Source organism: Dasypus novemcinctus, chromosome 23 (genome assembly GCF_030445035.2).
Source record: "Dasypus novemcinctus isolate mDasNov1 chromosome 23, mDasNov1.1.hap2, whole genome shotgun sequence".
In the NCBI taxonomy this organism is placed as follows: domain Eukaryota; kingdom Metazoa; phylum Chordata; class Mammalia; order Cingulata; family Dasypodidae; genus Dasypus; species Dasypus novemcinctus.
In genome coordinates, this window is record NC_080695.1 from 30,289,501 (window position 1) to 30,306,934 (window position 17,434).

Genomic DNA, 17,434 nt, shown 5'->3' on the forward strand with positions numbered 1-17,434 from the left:
TAAAAAGAAAATGAGCACACAACAAACACAGAGCAGACAGTGACTGCAAACAATGGGGGTGGTGTGGAGGAAATAAATCTTTTTTTTTTTTTTTAATTAAAAGCACTTATACTCAAAAAGAGCCAAATATTTTTCCCACTTGGCAAAACAAATATTAGCATGATTTTTTTTTAGCCTTTATAAACATTTTCATTAATGTCCATTTGGTATTGTGCTCAGAATATGGTCTTTCTTTCTCTTTTTAACTTGTGTATAATTTACATGCCTCCTAACAATGGTAAGTGTAGAGTTATATGAGTTTTGGGAAATGTACACAGTTGTGCTACCATCCGCACAATCAAGTTTTAGAAACTTTCCATCACCCCAGACATTTTCTGCTGCCTGTTTGTAGTCAATCCCCTCTCTGTTCCCTTGACTCCAGGCAATCACTAATATGCTATCACTTTAGTTTTGCCTTTTCTAGATTTTCATATAAGAGGATTAATAAAGTATGGAGTGTTTTGTGTCTGTCTTCCTTCACTTAGCATAGTGGATAAAATCCATGTTGTGTCTCAGCAACTCATTCCTTTTTGTGGCTGAGTAGTAGTATGAGTGTATGGTTCACATGTTGATGGATGTGGGGTTTTGTTCTTTTTTTCAGTTTTTTACTATGATGATGAATAATGCTTCTATAAAAATTTGCATACAAGTCTTTGTTTGGATATACATTTTCATTTCTTGTGGGTAGACACCTAGGAGCTGAACTGATGGGGCCATAGGGGAAGTGTTATGTTTAATTTTTTAAAAAAAGATTTTATTTATTTATCTATTCCCCCCCAGTTGTCTGTTCTTTGTGTCTGTTTGTTGCGTCGTCTTTGTCCGCTTCTGTTGTCAGCGGCACGGGAATCTGTGTTTCTTTTTGTTGCGTCATCTTGTTGTGTCAGCTCTCTGTGTGTGCGGCATCATTCCTGGGCAGGCTGCACTTTCTTTTGCGCTGGGCGGCTCTCCTTACGAGAGGCACTCCTTGCGCATGGGGCTCCCCTACACGGGGGACACCCCTGCGTGACAGGGCACTCCTTGCGCGCATCAGCACTGCATGTGGGCCAGTTCCACACGGGTCAAGGAGGCCCAGGGTTTGAACCGCGGACCTCCCATGTGGTAGACGGACACCCTAACCACTGGGCCAAGTCTGGCGCCTATGTTTAATTTTTAAAGAAACTACCATACTGTTTTCCAAAGTGGCTGTCTACTTGCATTTCCACCATTTATGAGGGTTCTAGTTGTTCCATGTCATGTGCAGCACTTGGTAATGTCAGGTTTCTGGCTATTCTACCAGTGGTAGTTTATTGTGGTTTTAATTTGTATTTTCCATGATGACCAATGATGTCATATATTTGTTGATCATTCATATATCTTCTTTTGTGAAATGTCAGTTCCAATCTTTCGCCCATTTTAAAAATTGTTTTTGCCTTACTATTCAGCTCTAAGAATTCTTTATGTATCTTGATGAGTTCTTTGTCAGAATTATGCTCTGTAGATATTTTCACCCAAACTGTGGCTTGTCTTTTCTTTTCCAAGTGCAATTTGGCAACCATATATAGAAGTACTTGATGGATATCTGACTTCACCTGATTTTAAAAGCTCCATGAGGGCAGGGACTAAGTCTCTTTTTGCCTGGCACTGGAACAATGACAGGCACATAGTAGATTCTCAGTACTTTGCTGAAGGGATTAATCAACTACAATTGGCAGTTTGCCGCCTCTTTCCTCAGACCCTCAAGGCTTAAGGTTCTTTGTTTTTATTTGGTTTGAGGTTCTGAAACATGAGATCCCTCCTGGGGCAACCCCACTGAGGGGTAGTCAGGACTCAACAATTTCTGATAAGGCTTCTTGGGCCTTATGGCCAGATCTGGATGGAAGAGGAGTCTGGAAGCTGTATTTGCATAGAGCTATCCTAGTTATACTTCGGGTGTATGCTCATCAGATACAGCTTGGAGATGGGGAGAAGCACTAAAGAACCATCCCAAGCTATCCTTTGTTGCCCCGGCTCTGTTGGCTTCCTTTGAGCCCCGTCCTGCTGCTAGGAGAGTCTCCTTAGAGGCCAGAACCCCTGCCTGCACTGAATTGGACCACCAGAGGGCGCAAGGGCTTTTGTCCCCTTGGGATTGGGGGGTGAGGGGGAAGCTTGCCACTGACGGCGGGAGGTACTGGGGATGCTTCCTTCAGTAGGTGTTTGAGTGCCTACCTGGAATTTCAGGGGTTTACAGGGTTGTGTGGGCTGACGAATCCGAAATAATGGATAAAGGGGCTGTGTTTAGAGGCTAGGGCTGGGGGCCGCCGCTCAACATTCATTCTTTCATTCAACAAACATTGAGTAGGTATGAAGCCGCAAACCAGGCACTGGGAGGAAGAGAGAGTAATTACCTAGGGCGAGAAGCGTTCATTGGCAGTTTGGAGAGATTTGCGATTTCCAGGACCCTTTACGAGTCCACTATCTCGTTTGAGCCTGAAGAAGTCTGCCAAGTGGGGTGTGACCCAGAAGAAAACGGAAATTCAGAAAGCTTAGGCGACCTCACCCAGTGGAGGAGTCGGCGCGGGGAAGCCGCCGGGTCGCCATGGCAACCCAGCCAGGTGAGGCGCCCGGGAGCGCAGAGTCTGGGACCTGGCCCTCGGTTCCCCAGGCGACCCGTCGCAGTCACGTGACGGGGGAGTCGGGGGCGAAGCCGGGGAGCCGGGAGAGGTATTCCAGGGCAGCTTCCGTAGTGGGGGCGGCCGGTCACGTGCCGGGGGCTCGCCGGCGGGGACTTCCTCCACCCGGGCGGCTGGGTCACATGACTAGCTCCAAGCCAACATGGCGGGAGCCGTGGTGCATCGCCGGGACTGAGCGGCCGCGAGCGTAGTGCGCTCCTACCCCGGGTGAGGGGCGGCCTCCCCCTGGGAGGGGGACTGGGCCCTCCTCAACTCCCTCTTGCCCCCGACATCACCAGAACTTCAAGCGTCCCCTCCGCGCGGTGTGTCTGCTGGGACGGGGAGGCAGGACAGGGCTCGGGTCCCTTCCCAGTCGTGCGCTGTGCTCCTCTCTGTCTCTGGGAGCACTTCCCTGGCCTGGATCCCCTCCAGCCTCCGTTCTCCAGCCTCCTCCCCTCGCAGGTGGGATCGTCGGTGGCACCGGAGCGCCGGCGGGCGAGGCCCCCAGGGACCATGTCCGGGTCCGACACCGCGCCCTTCCTCAGCCAGGCGGATGACACGGACGAAGGGCCGGTCCCCGGTACCCCGGGCTTGCCGGGGTCCGTGGTGGGGCCAAAGCCCAGGGAGCCAGAGGTCCCGGACCGGGAGGGGCTGCAGCGCATCACTGGCATGTCTTCGGGTCGTTCGGCTCTCATAGTGGCCGTGCTGTGCTACATCAACCTGCTCAACTACATGGACCGCTTCACCGTCGCTGGTACTCACTTTTGGGCGGAAGATAGGCGAGGGGCAGGGAGTGGGGCCCCCGGGCAGGGGCTTCCCAGCCCATCCTGAGTCTTCTTCCCAGGCGTTCTCCCGGACATAGAGCAGTTCTTCGACATCGGAGACAGTAGCTCGGGCCTCATCCAGACCGGTGAGTGCGGCCACACCTGGGCACTTCCTCCTCCTCCTGGGGGCACCAGCTGGTGTGCCCGGGGCCTTATTCAGGTTCTAGTGGCTAGAGCTAGAGGAGGTGATAGCTCTGATTCTGCTCTGGGGCTGTCCTGTTCAGTTAGAGAGTCAGTTTAGTTTAATGGTTGAGGTAGACTTAGATTTAAATCTCAGCGCTTCCACTTACTGTGTGATGGTGAGCAAGGCACTCAGTAACTCTAAGTCTCCTTTTCTTTCTCTGTAAGATGGAATACAGGTCCCCTCAGAGGGCTAATGTGAGGTTTGAATGAGATAGTTGGAAAAGTGCCCAGCACAGTGCTTGGCACATAGTGGGCACCCAGTAAATAACGGCAGGAGATAGGTGTCTGCAAGGAGGAGAGGTGAGTTTTATTTGCTCAGAACTTTGGGACTTGCAGAGGAGGCGAAGCCAGGGCCAAATCTTCTTGTCCTTCCTTCCCTCTTTCATTTCTCAAATGTTTCTAAGTACCTACTATGGGCCAGCCCTGGAGGAAGTGGCAACAACACCTACAGGGCTTTGCCAAGGCCTTTTTTGCCCATTGTTTTGGAATCCTTCCATCAGCCCAAGGAATAAGTGCTATTATCCCTGTTTTACAGAGGAGGTAGGTGGTATTATGTACTTGTTTCGAGAGAAAGAGACTGAGGCTTGGAGAAGAGTTAAGGCTTTCCCAGGGATACACTGCAAGTTCAAGGCAGAAGGGGAATTTGAAACCAGGACTTGCAGTGTGTTTTCCATGCCAGGTCAATGAGGAATTGGTGGTGTTTAAGCTGACGCCTGGAGGAAGGAGAATGGGACCATAGGTCAAGGTCTACAAACCTCTGAAGGGCTGCTGAATAAGAGAAGAAGCAGATCATTCTAGGCAGCTCTATTCATTCAGTTTTTCATTCCCCGAGTGTATTTTGAGCATCAGCTTTGTGCCAGGCTGTGTGTTAAGTGATGGAAACAGACTCGTGGCCAGGACAGGCAAGGTCTGGGCCTTCCTGGAGCTGACATGGTCCTGGGCTTGACAGGGCAACAGTCAATAAAAACTTAAAGTAGTAAATGGGACAGTTCCTCACAGGCATATCTATTATCTAAAAGAAAAGTGAATAAATGTGGCTAGAAGGGGACTGGCGGGGTGGTGCCCTGGGGAGCTCTCTAAGGCTGGACCCTGAAGGCACTCAGCCTGGTGAGGCTCAGGGGAGAGAAGAGACTATTCTAGATAGAGTTGGGGAGAGCAGGGGCCGAAAGCCCTAAAGCGGTATTAAGCTTGGTCAGTTCGAGGAACAGAATGAAGGCCACTGGGGTGCAGGGAATGGAGGATGATTGGTGGATGGCTGGGAAGTGGGAGAGGTAGGTAGAAGCTAGATCAGAGAAGGGCTGTGGTGTGAACTTTGGATTTTGCTCTTGGCTGGGGGCAGGGAAGGGACTAGTCAGCTGGACCATCTACTCTAGAATGGAAAGTTTGGAAAGATGGTGGAGGAGGGACCATACTACCTCTCTCCCCCAGCTGAAAACTGTTGGGTTTCAGAGTTGGAATGGGAGGAGGGTGTGACTCTTGGTGAGGGAAAGGGTGGGGATCGCTTGTTCTTTAGTCATTTCTACCCACCGCTGTGCTCCCTGAGCTGGGAGCAGGGGCAGGAGTCCTGGGGCTGGGCTTTGACTCTCTGTCTTCTCTCCCCGTCTCCCCCCAGTGTTCATCTCCAGTTACATGGTGTTGGCACCTGTGTTTGGCTACCTGGGTGACAGGTACAACCGGAAGTATCTCATGTGCGGAGGCATTGCCTTCTGGTCCCTGGTGACGCTGGGGTCATCCTTCATCCCCAAAGAGGTGAGGCCCTGAGTTGGCCCCTGCTGCTTCCAGCTGCCCCCCTGCTCCCCATGAACCTTTGCTGTTCCTCCTTGGAGTCATTTTAGACTGGGTCTGGAGAATGTCTTCAGTTTCCTTTTTTTTTTTTAAAGATTTATTTTTTATTTATTTCTTTCCCCTTCCCTGCCCCCCGCCTTGTCTGCTCTCTGTCTATTTGCTGTGTGTTCTTTTTTTTTTTTTAAGATTTATTTATTTCTCTCCCCTTCCCCCCCCACCCCAGTTGTCTGTTCTCTGTGTCCATTTGCTGCATCTTCTTCTTTCTCCACTTCTGTTGTCAGCAGCACAGGAATCTGTGTTTCTTTTTGTTGTGTCATCTTGTTGTGTCAGCTCTCCGTGTGTGCGGCGCCATTCCTGGGCAGGCTGCACTTTCTTTCGCGCTGGGCGGGTCTCCTTACGGGGCGCATTCCTTGCACATGGGGCTCCCCTGCACGGGGGACACCCCTGTGTGGCAGGACACTCCTTGTTCGCATCAGCACTGCACATGGGCCAGCTGCACACAGGTCAAGGAGGCCCGGGGTTTGAACCGCGGACCTCCCATGTGGTAGACGGACACCCTAACCCCTGGGCTGAGTCCGCCGCCCTGTGTGTTCTTTTGTGTCTGCTTGTACTCTTGTCAGCAGCACCAGGAATCTGTGTCTCTTTTTGTTGCATCATCTTGCTGTGTCAGCTCTCCATGTGTGCGGTGTCACTCCTGGGCAGGCTGCACTTTTTTGCCCTGGGAGGCTCTCTTTATGGGGCACGCTCCTTGTGCATGGGGCTCCCCTACGCGGGGGACACCTCTGCATGGCATAGCACTCCTTGCACGCATCAGCACTGCGCGTGGGCCAGCTCACCACATGGGTCAGGAGGCCCTGGGTTTGAATCCTGGACATCCCATGTGGTAGGCAGACGCCCTATTCATTGAGCCAAATCTGCTTCCCTTCAGTTTCCTTAGTCCATACCATCTGATACTCCCTCCTTGCCTGAGTTAATCTGCCCATCCCAGACTTTCCCCTTTTCTTCCAGAACCTTCTGTTCATCTTCTACTCACCCACTGGTCATTGACTCCTTTCACTTCACACCTGAATACTCAAATTTTGCCATCATGGGAAAAACCTTACCTGGACTGCCCTCCCTTCTTCCCCTGCTTCTAGTCAGACTTCCTGAAAGGCGCCCGTGGGCCTAGGGCCAGTCTGGGTGACGGGGTAGCCAGGGAGAGGCCCTCACTCTGCCTGCACTTCCTCCCTTCCCACTCGCCCCTTGAGCCCTGCTGGCTGCCTTCTGCCCCACCACTTCATTGAAACTGCTCTTGCCAAGATCAGCGTGACCTCTGCTTGCTACACGAGCTCCTACTTCCTGGTCCTTTTCTTACTCCATCTCTCAGGAGCTCCCAGCTCTGTTGATCCACTTCTTCCTTCCGAAACTCTCTTTTTCTGACTCCTGTGCTGGCACACTCTTTGGGCTCTCCTCCTGCCTCCCTGGCCGTTGCTTCTTTGCTCCTCTGAAGTCTCCCCTGTCTGTTTCACTCTGCTCTGGGACTCTGTCCTCAGGCCTGGGCACTACCTACTCTCCTTGGGTGACTGTACTCTGTCCTTGGCTTCAGGTGTCTCTGGTAGACAATCCCCTGCCTCAGACCATTATTCACTGTGGGGTGTTTTTGGTGGCGGTGGGAGAGGTAGAAGCTAAGATTTCTTTTGCACATAGTGGGTGCCAGGTGATAAATAGACCACTTATTATCCAAGCCTCACCACAGCTCTGGGAGCAAGCTGTTACTACACCCCTTTTGCACATGAGGAAACTCGGCACAGAGAGGTTAAGTTACTTTCCCGGAGGCCCAGCTAGTAAGTGGTGGAGCCTGGATTCAAGCTCAGATCTGTTCCTAAAACTCAGGTTTCTCCCGCCATCCCCGCCGCCTCTCCGGAGCCGGCTGGTGAGGTAGGCGGGGAGGCCGGCCACAGGGTGGCGGGGTGCCACCTCCCCCGTGTTTCGTTCCCCAGCGTTTCTGGCTGCTCCTCCTGACCCGGGGCCTGGTGGGGGTCGGGGAGGCCAGTTACTCCACCATCGCGCCCACGCTCATCGCTGACCTCTTCGTGGCAGACCAGCGGAGTCGGATGCTCAGTGTCTTCTACTTTGCCATCCCCGTGGGCAGGTGAGCGGGCCATGAGCCTGCGGGTGGGGTGGAGGCAGGTGGACCTGGAGTCAGGGGCATGGCTGACCTCTCCTCTCCCACCTCCCCCCACCCAGTGGTCTGGGCTACATTGCAGGCTCCAAAGTGAAGGACGTGGCTGGGGACTGGCACTGGGCTCTGAGGGTGAGTCTGGTCATACTCACTGCTCCCCCTGTCCTGCCTTCAGACACCCCTTTTCTGAGGCAATGCTCACTCTGTCTAGCTTGTGCAAAGCCCGGCTGCCCTCTTCATGAAACCATGTGCTAGATAGAAGCCTTGGTTACAGGTGACAGAAGCCAATTGTAGAACTTTAAGCCAAAAAAGGGGACTGTATTGGCTCTCAAACGGAAACTCCCAGGGTGAGCTTCAGGTCAAGCTGGATCCAGGACTCCTACAGTGTCACAGGAATTTGAGCCTCTTTTTCTTGGCTTTACTTTCCTCTGTTAACTTCATTCCCCGGCAAGAGAAACCCGCAAACTTATCCTCCCATGTAGAAACCTTGGTATTGGTATTGTGCAACCTCGAGCAGTAGTCTTGGGAATGGTGTCTGATGAGGTGAATGTGGCTGCCACCATGGCAGGGGAGGGGTCCGTACTCTTCACTGGCTAAGCCTTGATTACACACCCAGCCCTATTTGACCTACGTGGGTTGGGAGAAGAGGAGTCATTCCCCAGAAGGAAAGGAGGGAACAAAAAGTTAGGCTTGTCCAGACACAAAAGGACAAGTACTGTATGATTGGGTTCCAATGAACCAAATATATTGTGTAACATATTGTATGATTTAAAAAAAATTTTTTTACATGTATCCAGTACCTCTAGTTGAGAAATGTATGTTTTTATTCAACTGTGATTAAAAAAAAAAAAATTAGACTTGTGAAAACAGGATGGCCACCAGTGTCAATCCCTCTAAATTGTAGGCTCAGCTTTCTGGAGCAGGTTCATACCTATGCATTTGAGGTCTTGGGGTCCCAGTTGCCTATATACAGCCTCACTGTCCCCCTAGGGTCAACTGTGCCCCCGCCCGTGCCTGCCTGAAGCCTGTTCTTTCCCCAGGTGACGCCAGGTCTCGGGGTCGTGGCTGTCCTGTTGCTCTTCCTGGTGGTACGGGAGCCGCCAAGGGGAGCCGTGGAGCGCCACTCAGACTCACCACCTCTGAACCCCACCTCGTGGTGGGCCGATCTGAGGGCTCTGGCAAGAAAGTGAGTACAGTCCCATCGTGAGGCTGGGGGCGGGGGCAGGGAGCCTGAATACCTGGTTTGAAATTTGAGTGGGCCAGGTCTTGCCCCCTGGTCAAACCCCAAGGCCAGGAATTGGGACACTACTGACCCCTTGTGGCAGCTGCTTGAATTACAGGCCCAGGTGGGGGGGAACCTGGCCAGCATCCTCTCCCCTTGTTTTGACCTTCAAATCAAGCCAGGAGGGGAGAAGAAAGATGCCCTTCTCCCAGCCCCTTGGGAGAGTCTAACTTCCTCCCTCCTGGCGCAGTCCTAGTTTTGTCCTGTCTTCCCTCGGCTTCACCGCTGTGGCCTTTGTCACTGGCTCCCTGGCTCTCTGGGCTCCCGCATTCCTGCTGCGTTCTCGTGTGGTCCTGGGGGAGACCCCACCCTGCCTTCCTGGAGACTCCTGCTCCTCCTCTGACAGGTACCCCCACGGGCGGGGCTGGGGGCCTGCCAGAGACGGGGGTGGAGTGAAGAGGGCTGACAGGCCAGACTCGGGCCGGGAGGGTCTGAATCCCGCCTCCAGGGGTGACTTCCTCACCCAGTGTCTCCGTTTCCTGGCCTGCCTCCCAGGGCTTTGGGAGCCGAGGGGTGCTCGGCCTGGATAGACTTGTGGGGGTGGTCGGGACAGACCAGAGTCCTCTCCAGGCCACTGGGGCGAGGCTGAGGGGCTCTGTAGGCAGAGGGACGAACCGCCTGACCGCTCCCTGCCCCCTAGCCTCATCTTCGGGCTCATCACCTGCCTGACCGGGGTGCTGGGTGTGGGCTTGGGTGTGGAGATCAGCCGCCGCCTCCGCCATACGAATCCCCGGGCCGACCCGCTCGTCTGTGCAGCTGGCCTCCTGGGCTCCGCACCCTTCCTCTTCCTGGCCCTTGCCTGTGCCCATGGTAGCATCGTGGCCACCTATGTGAGTTGCCAGCGGGTGTCGGGAGGGCAGGTGTCCTGGGTCCAGGGTGGAGGAACGGGACACTGAACGGAATCAGGGTCAGCCAGCATTTCAGGTAAGGGCAGCCCTAGAGTGAGAAAGCCTGGTTTGAATCCCAGCTCTGCCCTTTCCCAGCTGTGTGACATCAGGCAGGTGATTTAACCTCTCTGGGCTCAGTTTCCTCATCTGTAAAATGCAAATAACAGTAGCCCCTGTCTCACTGTGGGTATTGTGAAGATGAAAGAATGAGTAGCTGAGCCTGGGGCCTGGTAGACCTGCCAGATGTTGGCGCTTAGTGACAACACCTTCCCTGCCCCGCAGATTTTCATTTTTATTGGGGAGACACTACTGTCCATGAACTGGGCCATCGTGGCTGACATTCTGCTGGTGAGTAGCTGGGAGGCTCCAGGGTCAGCCCTGAGGCTGGTGGGAGCAGAGCCTGGGACAGGGAGGACCCTCTTGCCTTCACCCCTTCTTCAACACCCACCCCCAGACCGACTTCAGAGTGCAGCCCCGGCTGGACCTGTCATCCTGGCCCTGACCCATGACCTTGACCCCAGTCTCAGCTTGCCAGAGGCCAAGCTGGGGCCCTGTCCTCACCCTCTGCCTCCTGCTCACCATCCGCCCCGGGAGAGCCTCCCCGCTGAGCTCCCGTCTCTCCCGCTCCTCAGTACGTGGTGATTCCCACACGACGCTCCACCGCCGAGGCCTTCCAGATTGTGCTGTCCCACCTGCTGGGTGATGCTGGGAGCCCCTACCTCATTGGGCTGGTGAGCACTGTCCTTTGGCCAGGCTGGTGGTAGCGTTGGGGGGTCCTGCCCCCCAGCCTTGGCGGCCAGCGGTCAGCCTGGGTCCGAGGGGAAGGTTCTCGGTGCCAGGTATACCTCACCCTGGATGCTCAGCTCGACCGGAAGGCTCTTTCTTGGATGATCTCCAGCAGGGAGGCCGTGGACCTCACCTGGTGGTCCTCACCTCCTCCGCTTCCCTGCCTCCATTCCCCACTCTTCCTAGAGTTCCGGGGCTCCCTTCCTGGGCTCCTCTCCCAGGCCTCGGCCCTCTGCCCTGGCCTTCCTCACCGGCCTCTCTCTGCAGATCTCCGACCGCCTCCGCCGGAGCTGGCCCCCCTCCTTCCTGTCCGAGTTCCGGGCCCTGCAGTTCTCGCTCATGCTCTGCGCCTTCGTCGGGGCGCTGGGCGGCGCGGCCTTCCTGGGCACTGCCGTCTTCATTGAGGGTGACCGCCGCCAGGCCCAGCTGCGTGTGCAGGGTCAGTGGGGCTTCCCTCTGTCCGCAGCTGCCTGCCCAGCTTCCCCATACTGCCCGCATGTCCATCTGTCCGTCTGCCCAGTCTGCGTCTGTGGTATCCTTAGGGCTACGGCTCTCCCTTGTCTGCCCGGGTCTGTCTGTGTGTCACTTCGGGGGCTCCCCACTGGTACCCCGCATCTGTCTCCCTCTGCCTGTTTGTTCGCTCTCTGGCTTTGGGTCTGTCCGTCTGGCCCTGCCTCTGACCCCTCCCTCCCCCAGGTCTGTTGCCTGAGGCGGGGTCGGCGGATGATCGCATCGTGGTGCCCCAGCGAGGCCGCTCCACCCGGGTGCCCGTGTCCAGTGTGCTCATCTGAGGGGCTGGGCCCACGTGTCTGCACACATGCCGCACTGGTGCCCAGCCCAGGAGGTGCCCAGGCCCCACCCTCAGGCTGGCCCAGCTCCCAGGAGGGCGCTGGGCCGCCACGTTCCAGCGCCGGGACACTAGATGAGCAGCGCAGGGCGCTGGGCGACAGCGGGGTATCTGGGAAGGGGATCCCCCTCTACCGGGGCAGCCCCAAGGGCTTGGTGCTATTTGTAATGGAATAAAATTTGTAGCCAGACCCCAGTTTCGTGTTTGAGTCTTATCTCTGGAAGCTGGTGACCTCTGACCTCTGGACCATGGGGTGGCCCTTTCTAACACCAGGGCTCCCAGACACGGCGGGGTTACCACCGCGGGGCCTGGGGCAAGGGACTGCTCGCCTCCAAGTGAGCTGGCTCAGTGTGACGGTGAGTCACGCCTGTGTCCACCCCCCACCCCCCACCCCCCGTTATGCCTGCCCCTCCAAATCTCCAGCCTCCCAGCCTCCCCGCTGCTGCCTCCTCCAGCCCAGGGCAGCCCGCCAGGGCCTGGCCCTTCGTCCCAAAGGCCTCCTTGAGGGCCCTAGGCGGGGTGGCGGCTCAGACCTCTCCCCTCCCCATTGCCTGGCTGGGGATGGGGAGGGGGCGGGTGCAGCCGGCTGAGGAGCCCGATGATTTCCTGCCCTCACCCGGCGCTCACCGCAGCTTCCTGCCACAGGCGGGTGGGCGCCGAGGAGAGGCGGGCGCGAGCCGAGGGGCAGGTACAGCTGGGGCGCGGGCGGCTGGTGCCTCAGACCCCGGGCCAAGCCCTGGCCTACCCACCCGGGCCCCGGGCTTCTGGAGCCCGTGCCGAGCCTGGCTCAGCCCCACCGGGGGAGGGGGCTCCGGGAGCACGGCAGACACCCCGCCCCGGGCCCCTCAGCCTGGCACCCACTTGGCCCCACACCCCTGCCGGGCCTGGCCGGCACCCTGCTGCGGCTCAGCCTTGAGGGGCCCGCAGGGGTGCCAGCGGGCCTGGCCCAAGCTCTCTCCTGCAGATGGAGGCGGCCATCCTGGTGCCCGCCGTCCTGGGCCTCCTGCTGCTGCCCGTCCTGGCCGTGCTGCTGACGGCGCTGTGTCTGCGCTGCCGCGAGCTGCCGAGTGAGTGGGGCGCTGGCGCGGAAGGGGGAGTCTCGGACACGCGGACGCCGACCCAGGCCCGCTTCCGCCCCTGCCTCGTCTTTTGCCCCGTCCCTGCGCTGTCCTGCCCCCAGGGCCTCTGGGGGCCCCCCGGACGCTGGCGGCCTGTCCCCACAGCACCCCCTTTTCCTGCCTCACCAGCCCTCTCTCCCCCAGGCTCCTATGACAGTGCTTCCTCAGATAGGTGAGTCTGTCCCTCTCTGCCCGGCGTGCCCGGCTCCCTCCGTACCCCAGGGCGGGGCTGGGGGCCGGGGCCTTCCCTGACCCCATTCTGAAGCCACCTCTCTCCTGCCAGTTTGTACCCGAGCAACATGCTGATCAAACGGCCTCGTGAGTACACGGCGGGTCCCTCTACGGACCCGTGCCTCAGGCCTGCCTTGAGATGGGGATGGGTGGGAGGAAGGAGGGGTCCTCAGGCCTCCCTGAGGGGGCACGTAGGGGGCACGACGTCTGGAGTCGTTCCTTCAGCTTGGTCCTGTGTCTTCAGACACGCTTGCCCCCTGGCCGCCCGTCACCTCCTACCCGCCCCTGAGCCAGCCAGACCTGCTCCCCATCCCGTGAGTAGCCCCTCACCCCCTCTCTCCTCCGAATCCCATTCTTTGCCCCCTCCCCTCCTTGAATTGGGGGATCCTGTCTGTGCATCACCCTCCTTGTGCTTGGAGTCCCATTCCAGACATGACCCCTGACTTTTCACTCCCAGGAGATCCCCGCAGCCCCCCGGGGGCGCCCACCGGGTGCCATCTTCCCAGCAGGACACCAACAGTGGTGAGCGCAGAGAGCAGGGGGCTGGGGCTGGGCAGGTTGGCCCAGCCTGAGCTGACCCTGACTCCCTCTTGTTCTCTCTCGGAAGCCAACAGTGTGGCGAGCTACGAGAACGAGGGTGCGTCTGAGACCCCGGATGCGCTGGCTGGGTTGGGGAGGCCGGGGCCCAACCTGGCTCTCTTGACCCCTGTGTCACCCCCAGAGCTGGCCTGTGAGGATGCAGATGAAGATGAAGAGGAGGAGGACTATCACAACGAGGGCTACTTGTGAGTGCCCAGGCGTGAGGTGGGGGCTGCGGCTGGGCCATCCTCGCTCACTGCCTCTCTCCTTGCCCTCAGGGAGGTGCTTCCCGACAGCACCCCGGCCCCTGGCACGGCTCTCCCGCCACCTTCTGCACCCGTCAACCCCGGCCTCCGAGACAGCACTTTCTCCGGTGAGTTAGGGACATCTGGGCATCCTCCACCTCCCCCTGTCCTTTGGGTGCTGCTCCCCACCCCCACCCCCACTTTTCCCTCTCATGTTATTTTTTGGGTGATTCCTATCCCCGGTTTTCTCTCTCCTCTTTCTAGAATGCCTGTCCTTCAGATACTGGACTTCCATTCTGGGTTTCTGATTTTCTTACCTCTGCTCCCCTCTTTTCTATTGCTCTTTTTATTTGATTGTCTGGAAGATTTTCTTGGCTTTATTCTTTCCCCTCTCGTACTAAAATTTTGCTTCTCCTCTCCAAAAAGCTCTTCCTTGGTCTCAGAATGTTCCTTTTTGATTACCTCCTATTCTTGTTTCCTGGAGGCAATGGCGTCTTCTAAATCTTGAAGGATGTTCATAATGGGGTTTTGGGGGAAAGATTTCTTCTGCTTCCTGCATTGTCTCAGTTTGCTTTGAGCTGCTCTTCTCCCTTTGTTTTGGCCTCAGCTGCTGTTAGAGACATCTCCACGTCTGGCCGAACTTCAGTCTTCTGTCACTCCTCTTTCTCTTGCTCTATTTGCACCATCACAGTCACACCCTGGCTTTGCTTCATTTGCCATCTTGATCTCAACTTGCCACCTCTGTCCTGAGCTCCTGACTCTCTTTTCATTCATTCATTCATTCAACATATATTAGCTCCACAATTAATGGGGGCTCTACTGGTAATAGCTAACATTTGAGGGCCTACTAGGTGCCCTCCTGAGAGTTTTACATGTATTAACTTATTAAATCTCTCGACTCCCAGGAGCTCTTGAACCTGTCCCTGCCCCTCCCTGCCCCTCTGTACGATGCAGCACTTATTCTGACAGGTCTTGTTCTCATAGTCACTGTTTTAATCCTCACAGCAACCCTACATGAGGGGTGTCCTATTACTAACCTCATTTTACCAGTGAAAAAAAACAGAGGCACAGAGAGGTCAGGTGACTTATCTGGGGTTAAACAGTCAGTGCTGGAGCTGGGGTATAAATCTGGGAAGTCTGCTCTAGAGTCTGTGTCCTCATGGGGGAAACAAATCCGTGAATTACGGAACAAAACAAGGTCGATGGTGGTAGGTGCTTGAAGGGACAATGGACCGGGCAGGTGCTGGGTGGGTGGCATTTGAGCTGAGTCTGGCTGATGAGGAGCCAGCTGTGCCAGTGGGCTCCCCGCCTGGGTTCCAAAACCAAGTGAGGTATCTCACTCTCCGATAGAGCACCAGACCCCACCCCTCTGAGTGGCTCTTTGTCCCTGTCCCCCAGCCGGGGTCATGTTGGGCTCTGCTGTCTTCTGACTTCCGTTCTCTGCACAGTTGTGTTTGTTCCAGTCACTCTTGGTCAGGCTGACGCCCTTCTCTCCCGTGGCCCTCCAGGCCCCTGCCGTCTCTTGTCCGTGGGTCCTCTCTGTGCCCCTCTGGGATCCCCTGGGGGATGTTCTCTGGGCGTCTATGCTGTGTTTCATAGTGGTTTGCTGGAAGTTTTTGGTGGCACTATTTGGGGGGTACTGGGCATCTGAGATTGGGGGAGCTCTGGGAATTTGAGGGTCTCCGGGGTTTGTTTTCAGGGTCTCTGGGTAACAGTTGTTGGGGGGGGGGGTCTCTGGTGGTTTTCCTGTAGTGGAGTTAGGCGAAGATTACGTGAACGTTCCCGAGAGCGAGGAGAGTGCCGAGGCGTCTCTGGGTGAGTGGTGGCTGCTCTCCCCTAGTGCCTTCCCAGGCTCACCTCTCCCTCCCCTCACCCTCAGCGTGACTCCCTGTCCCAGTGTGGCTTCATGCGGGCCTGTTGGCCCTGTGCAACCGCTTCCCTCACCCCAGCCCGCCGCGCGGCCTGCCCCCTCGCCCCGGCCCTCCGCGCGGCCTGTCCCCTCTCCCTGCCCTCCGCGCAGCCTGTCCCCTCACCCCAGCCCTCCATACGGCCTGCCCCCTCACCCCGGCCCTCCATACGGCCTGCCCCCTCACCCTGGCCCTCCATACGGCCAGCCCCCTCACCCCGGCCCTCCACGCAGCCTGTCCCCTCACCCCGGCCCTCCATATGGCCTGTCCCCTCACCCTGCCCTCCGCGCGGCCTGCCCCCTCACCCCGGCCCTCCACGAGGCCTACCCCCTCGCCCCTGCCCTCCGCGCGGCCTGCCCCCTCGCCCCGGCCCTCCGCATGACCTGTCCCCACAGATGGGAGCCGCGAGTATGTGAATGTGTCCGAGGAGCTGCAGCCCACAAATAGGACTAAGACTGGTGTGTGCTGGGGGTGGTGGGGGCCGGAGCTGGGGGGCTGCCGTGGGGGCGATGGCTCGTAAACTGGATCGCAACCTCTCCGACCTTCACAGCCACCCCGAGTGCCCGGGAGGCAGAGGAAGAGGAGGAGGAGGAGGAGGAGTACAGCGCTCCAGATTACGAGAATCTTAACTGAGGGCCCGGTGAGAGGCCCCCGCCCTGCTCAGGCCTGCGGGCCCTTGATTCTCCCTTGGGACCCCGTTCTCAACTCCCCTGCCTCCTGTCTGGCTCTGGGGGCCTCTTCTGGCCTTCCACAGACCTCCAGCCCGTAAGCCCCTCTCTCCTCTGCCCTGTTGTTTCAGCGCGAGGCCGTGTCTCTCTCAGAACCAGCCTGGCCTGGGAGGGCTGAGCTGGGCAGCTGGACGTGGCTCTGGGGAGCCCTGCCTGGCCCCGCCTGACAGCAGCCTGAGAATTTCCCCCTTAACTTATTGTCACTTTGGGGTCCAGTCTACGTCCCCTTGACACTCTGCACCTTTTGACGCAGTCTGAGAATGAACTACCCTGGCCCTAGCCCTGTTCTTTGTAATAGAATAAAGGCCAGTGTGGTCTGTAGCTCTCTTGGCTTTGCTGGGCCCAGTGGGTCAGAGTCACGGTGAGGGTTGGGGTGTGCCTGGGTGTCCATCTGTGTCTCTGTGTCAGGTGTGTGTGTGCGACTGTGTTACCCTGTGGGTCAGAGAGTGGCTGGCTGTTATCGGCGCGTGTCTGTGTGTTGAGCGTGTGTGGGTTGGGGGGCTTGGTGCGCTTGAGGGTCCTGGCCAGGTCCTGTGGAAGTGCCTGCTAACAGGGGCTGGGAGGCTGTCACCCATGGAGGCAAGCCTGACCCAGGCCGGCACTTCCGGGCCCAGAACTCCCTTCCCCTGAGCTAGTTTGCAGAGCTGGCGCAGGGACGGTGCTGAGCTCTGGGGAATGGACAATGTGCTGGAAAGAGCCCTGCATGGGGAGTGAAAGCCCAGAGCAAGATCTTCCCCGCAGGGCCTCAGTTTCTCCATCTTTCAAACAAGGGGATGGGGCCAGATGACCTCCAAGGTTGACTGTCATTCTAAATAAAACAGAACTTGCAAAATTGTCCAAGTGACTAAAAATGTTACTGTGCAGCGCAGCTCCTTTGCAGTTTGGTGTACGGGTGACTCACCTGGAGACCTTTGGGAACACAGGTTCTGAGTCAGTAGGTCTGGGTGGGGCCCGAGGTTCTGCCTTCCAAGGAGCTCCCAGGAGATGCTGGTGCCATGTTCACTGGATACACTTTGAGTAGCTGGGGGTGATGGGTACCTGCTGCGTTGGCCTGGCCAGGATCCATTTCCCTTTATTTGGGGAATGTTGCCTCAGTTTTCCTTTGAGGATCCACTGCTTTCCCAGTCTCATTCCATCTGAGTTTGAAGATTCTTGACCGGACCCCTCCACCCCCAAGAGGGCAATGACCTAGATCTGGTAGGTTG

At 57.0% G+C, this 17,434-nt stretch overlaps 2 protein-coding genes across 3 annotated transcripts; both read left to right on the plus strand.

Annotated features, from left to right (window-relative positions):
* The first annotated feature begins 2,813 nt into the window (after positions 1 to 2,813).
* On the plus strand, positions 2,814 to 11,616 carry SPNS1 (SPNS lysolipid transporter 1, lysophospholipid). Its single transcript, XM_004461432.4, has 13 exons — positions 2,814 to 2,894; positions 3,129 to 3,420; positions 3,511 to 3,576; positions 5,286 to 5,422; positions 7,438 to 7,589; positions 7,685 to 7,751; positions 8,660 to 8,805; positions 9,092 to 9,247; positions 9,542 to 9,731; positions 10,071 to 10,136; positions 10,421 to 10,519; positions 10,842 to 11,013; positions 11,271 to 11,616. The coding sequence occupies exons 2-13, from the start codon at positions 3,180 to 3,182 to the stop codon at positions 11,363 to 11,365; spliced, it is 1,587 nt and encodes a 528-aa protein (XP_004461489.1). The 5' UTR covers positions 2,814 to 2,894; positions 3,129 to 3,179; the 3' UTR covers positions 11,366 to 11,616.
* Positions 11,617 to 11,751: 135 nt separating this feature from the next.
* LAT (linker for activation of T cells) lies at positions 11,752 to 17,064 on the plus strand. 2 transcript variants are annotated; one of them, XM_058286147.2, is made up of 13 exons: positions 11,752 to 12,109; positions 12,386 to 12,488; positions 12,684 to 12,711; positions 12,823 to 12,857; positions 13,015 to 13,084; positions 13,228 to 13,292; positions 13,378 to 13,407; positions 13,492 to 13,555; positions 13,628 to 13,722; positions 15,347 to 15,409; positions 15,897 to 15,959; positions 16,052 to 16,141; positions 16,301 to 17,064. In XM_058286147.2, exons 1-12 carry the CDS (start codon positions 12,020 to 12,022, stop codon positions 16,132 to 16,134), a joined length of 789 nt encoding a protein of 262 aa, XP_058142130.1. In that variant the 5' UTR covers positions 11,752 to 12,019; the 3' UTR covers positions 16,135 to 16,141; positions 16,301 to 17,064. The 2 variants fall into 2 exon arrangements, with proteins under 2 accessions (XP_058142130.1, XP_058142129.1); XM_058286146.2 differs by having other exon boundaries at positions 13,378 to 13,555.
* Positions 17,065 to 17,434: the final 370 nt, after the last annotated feature.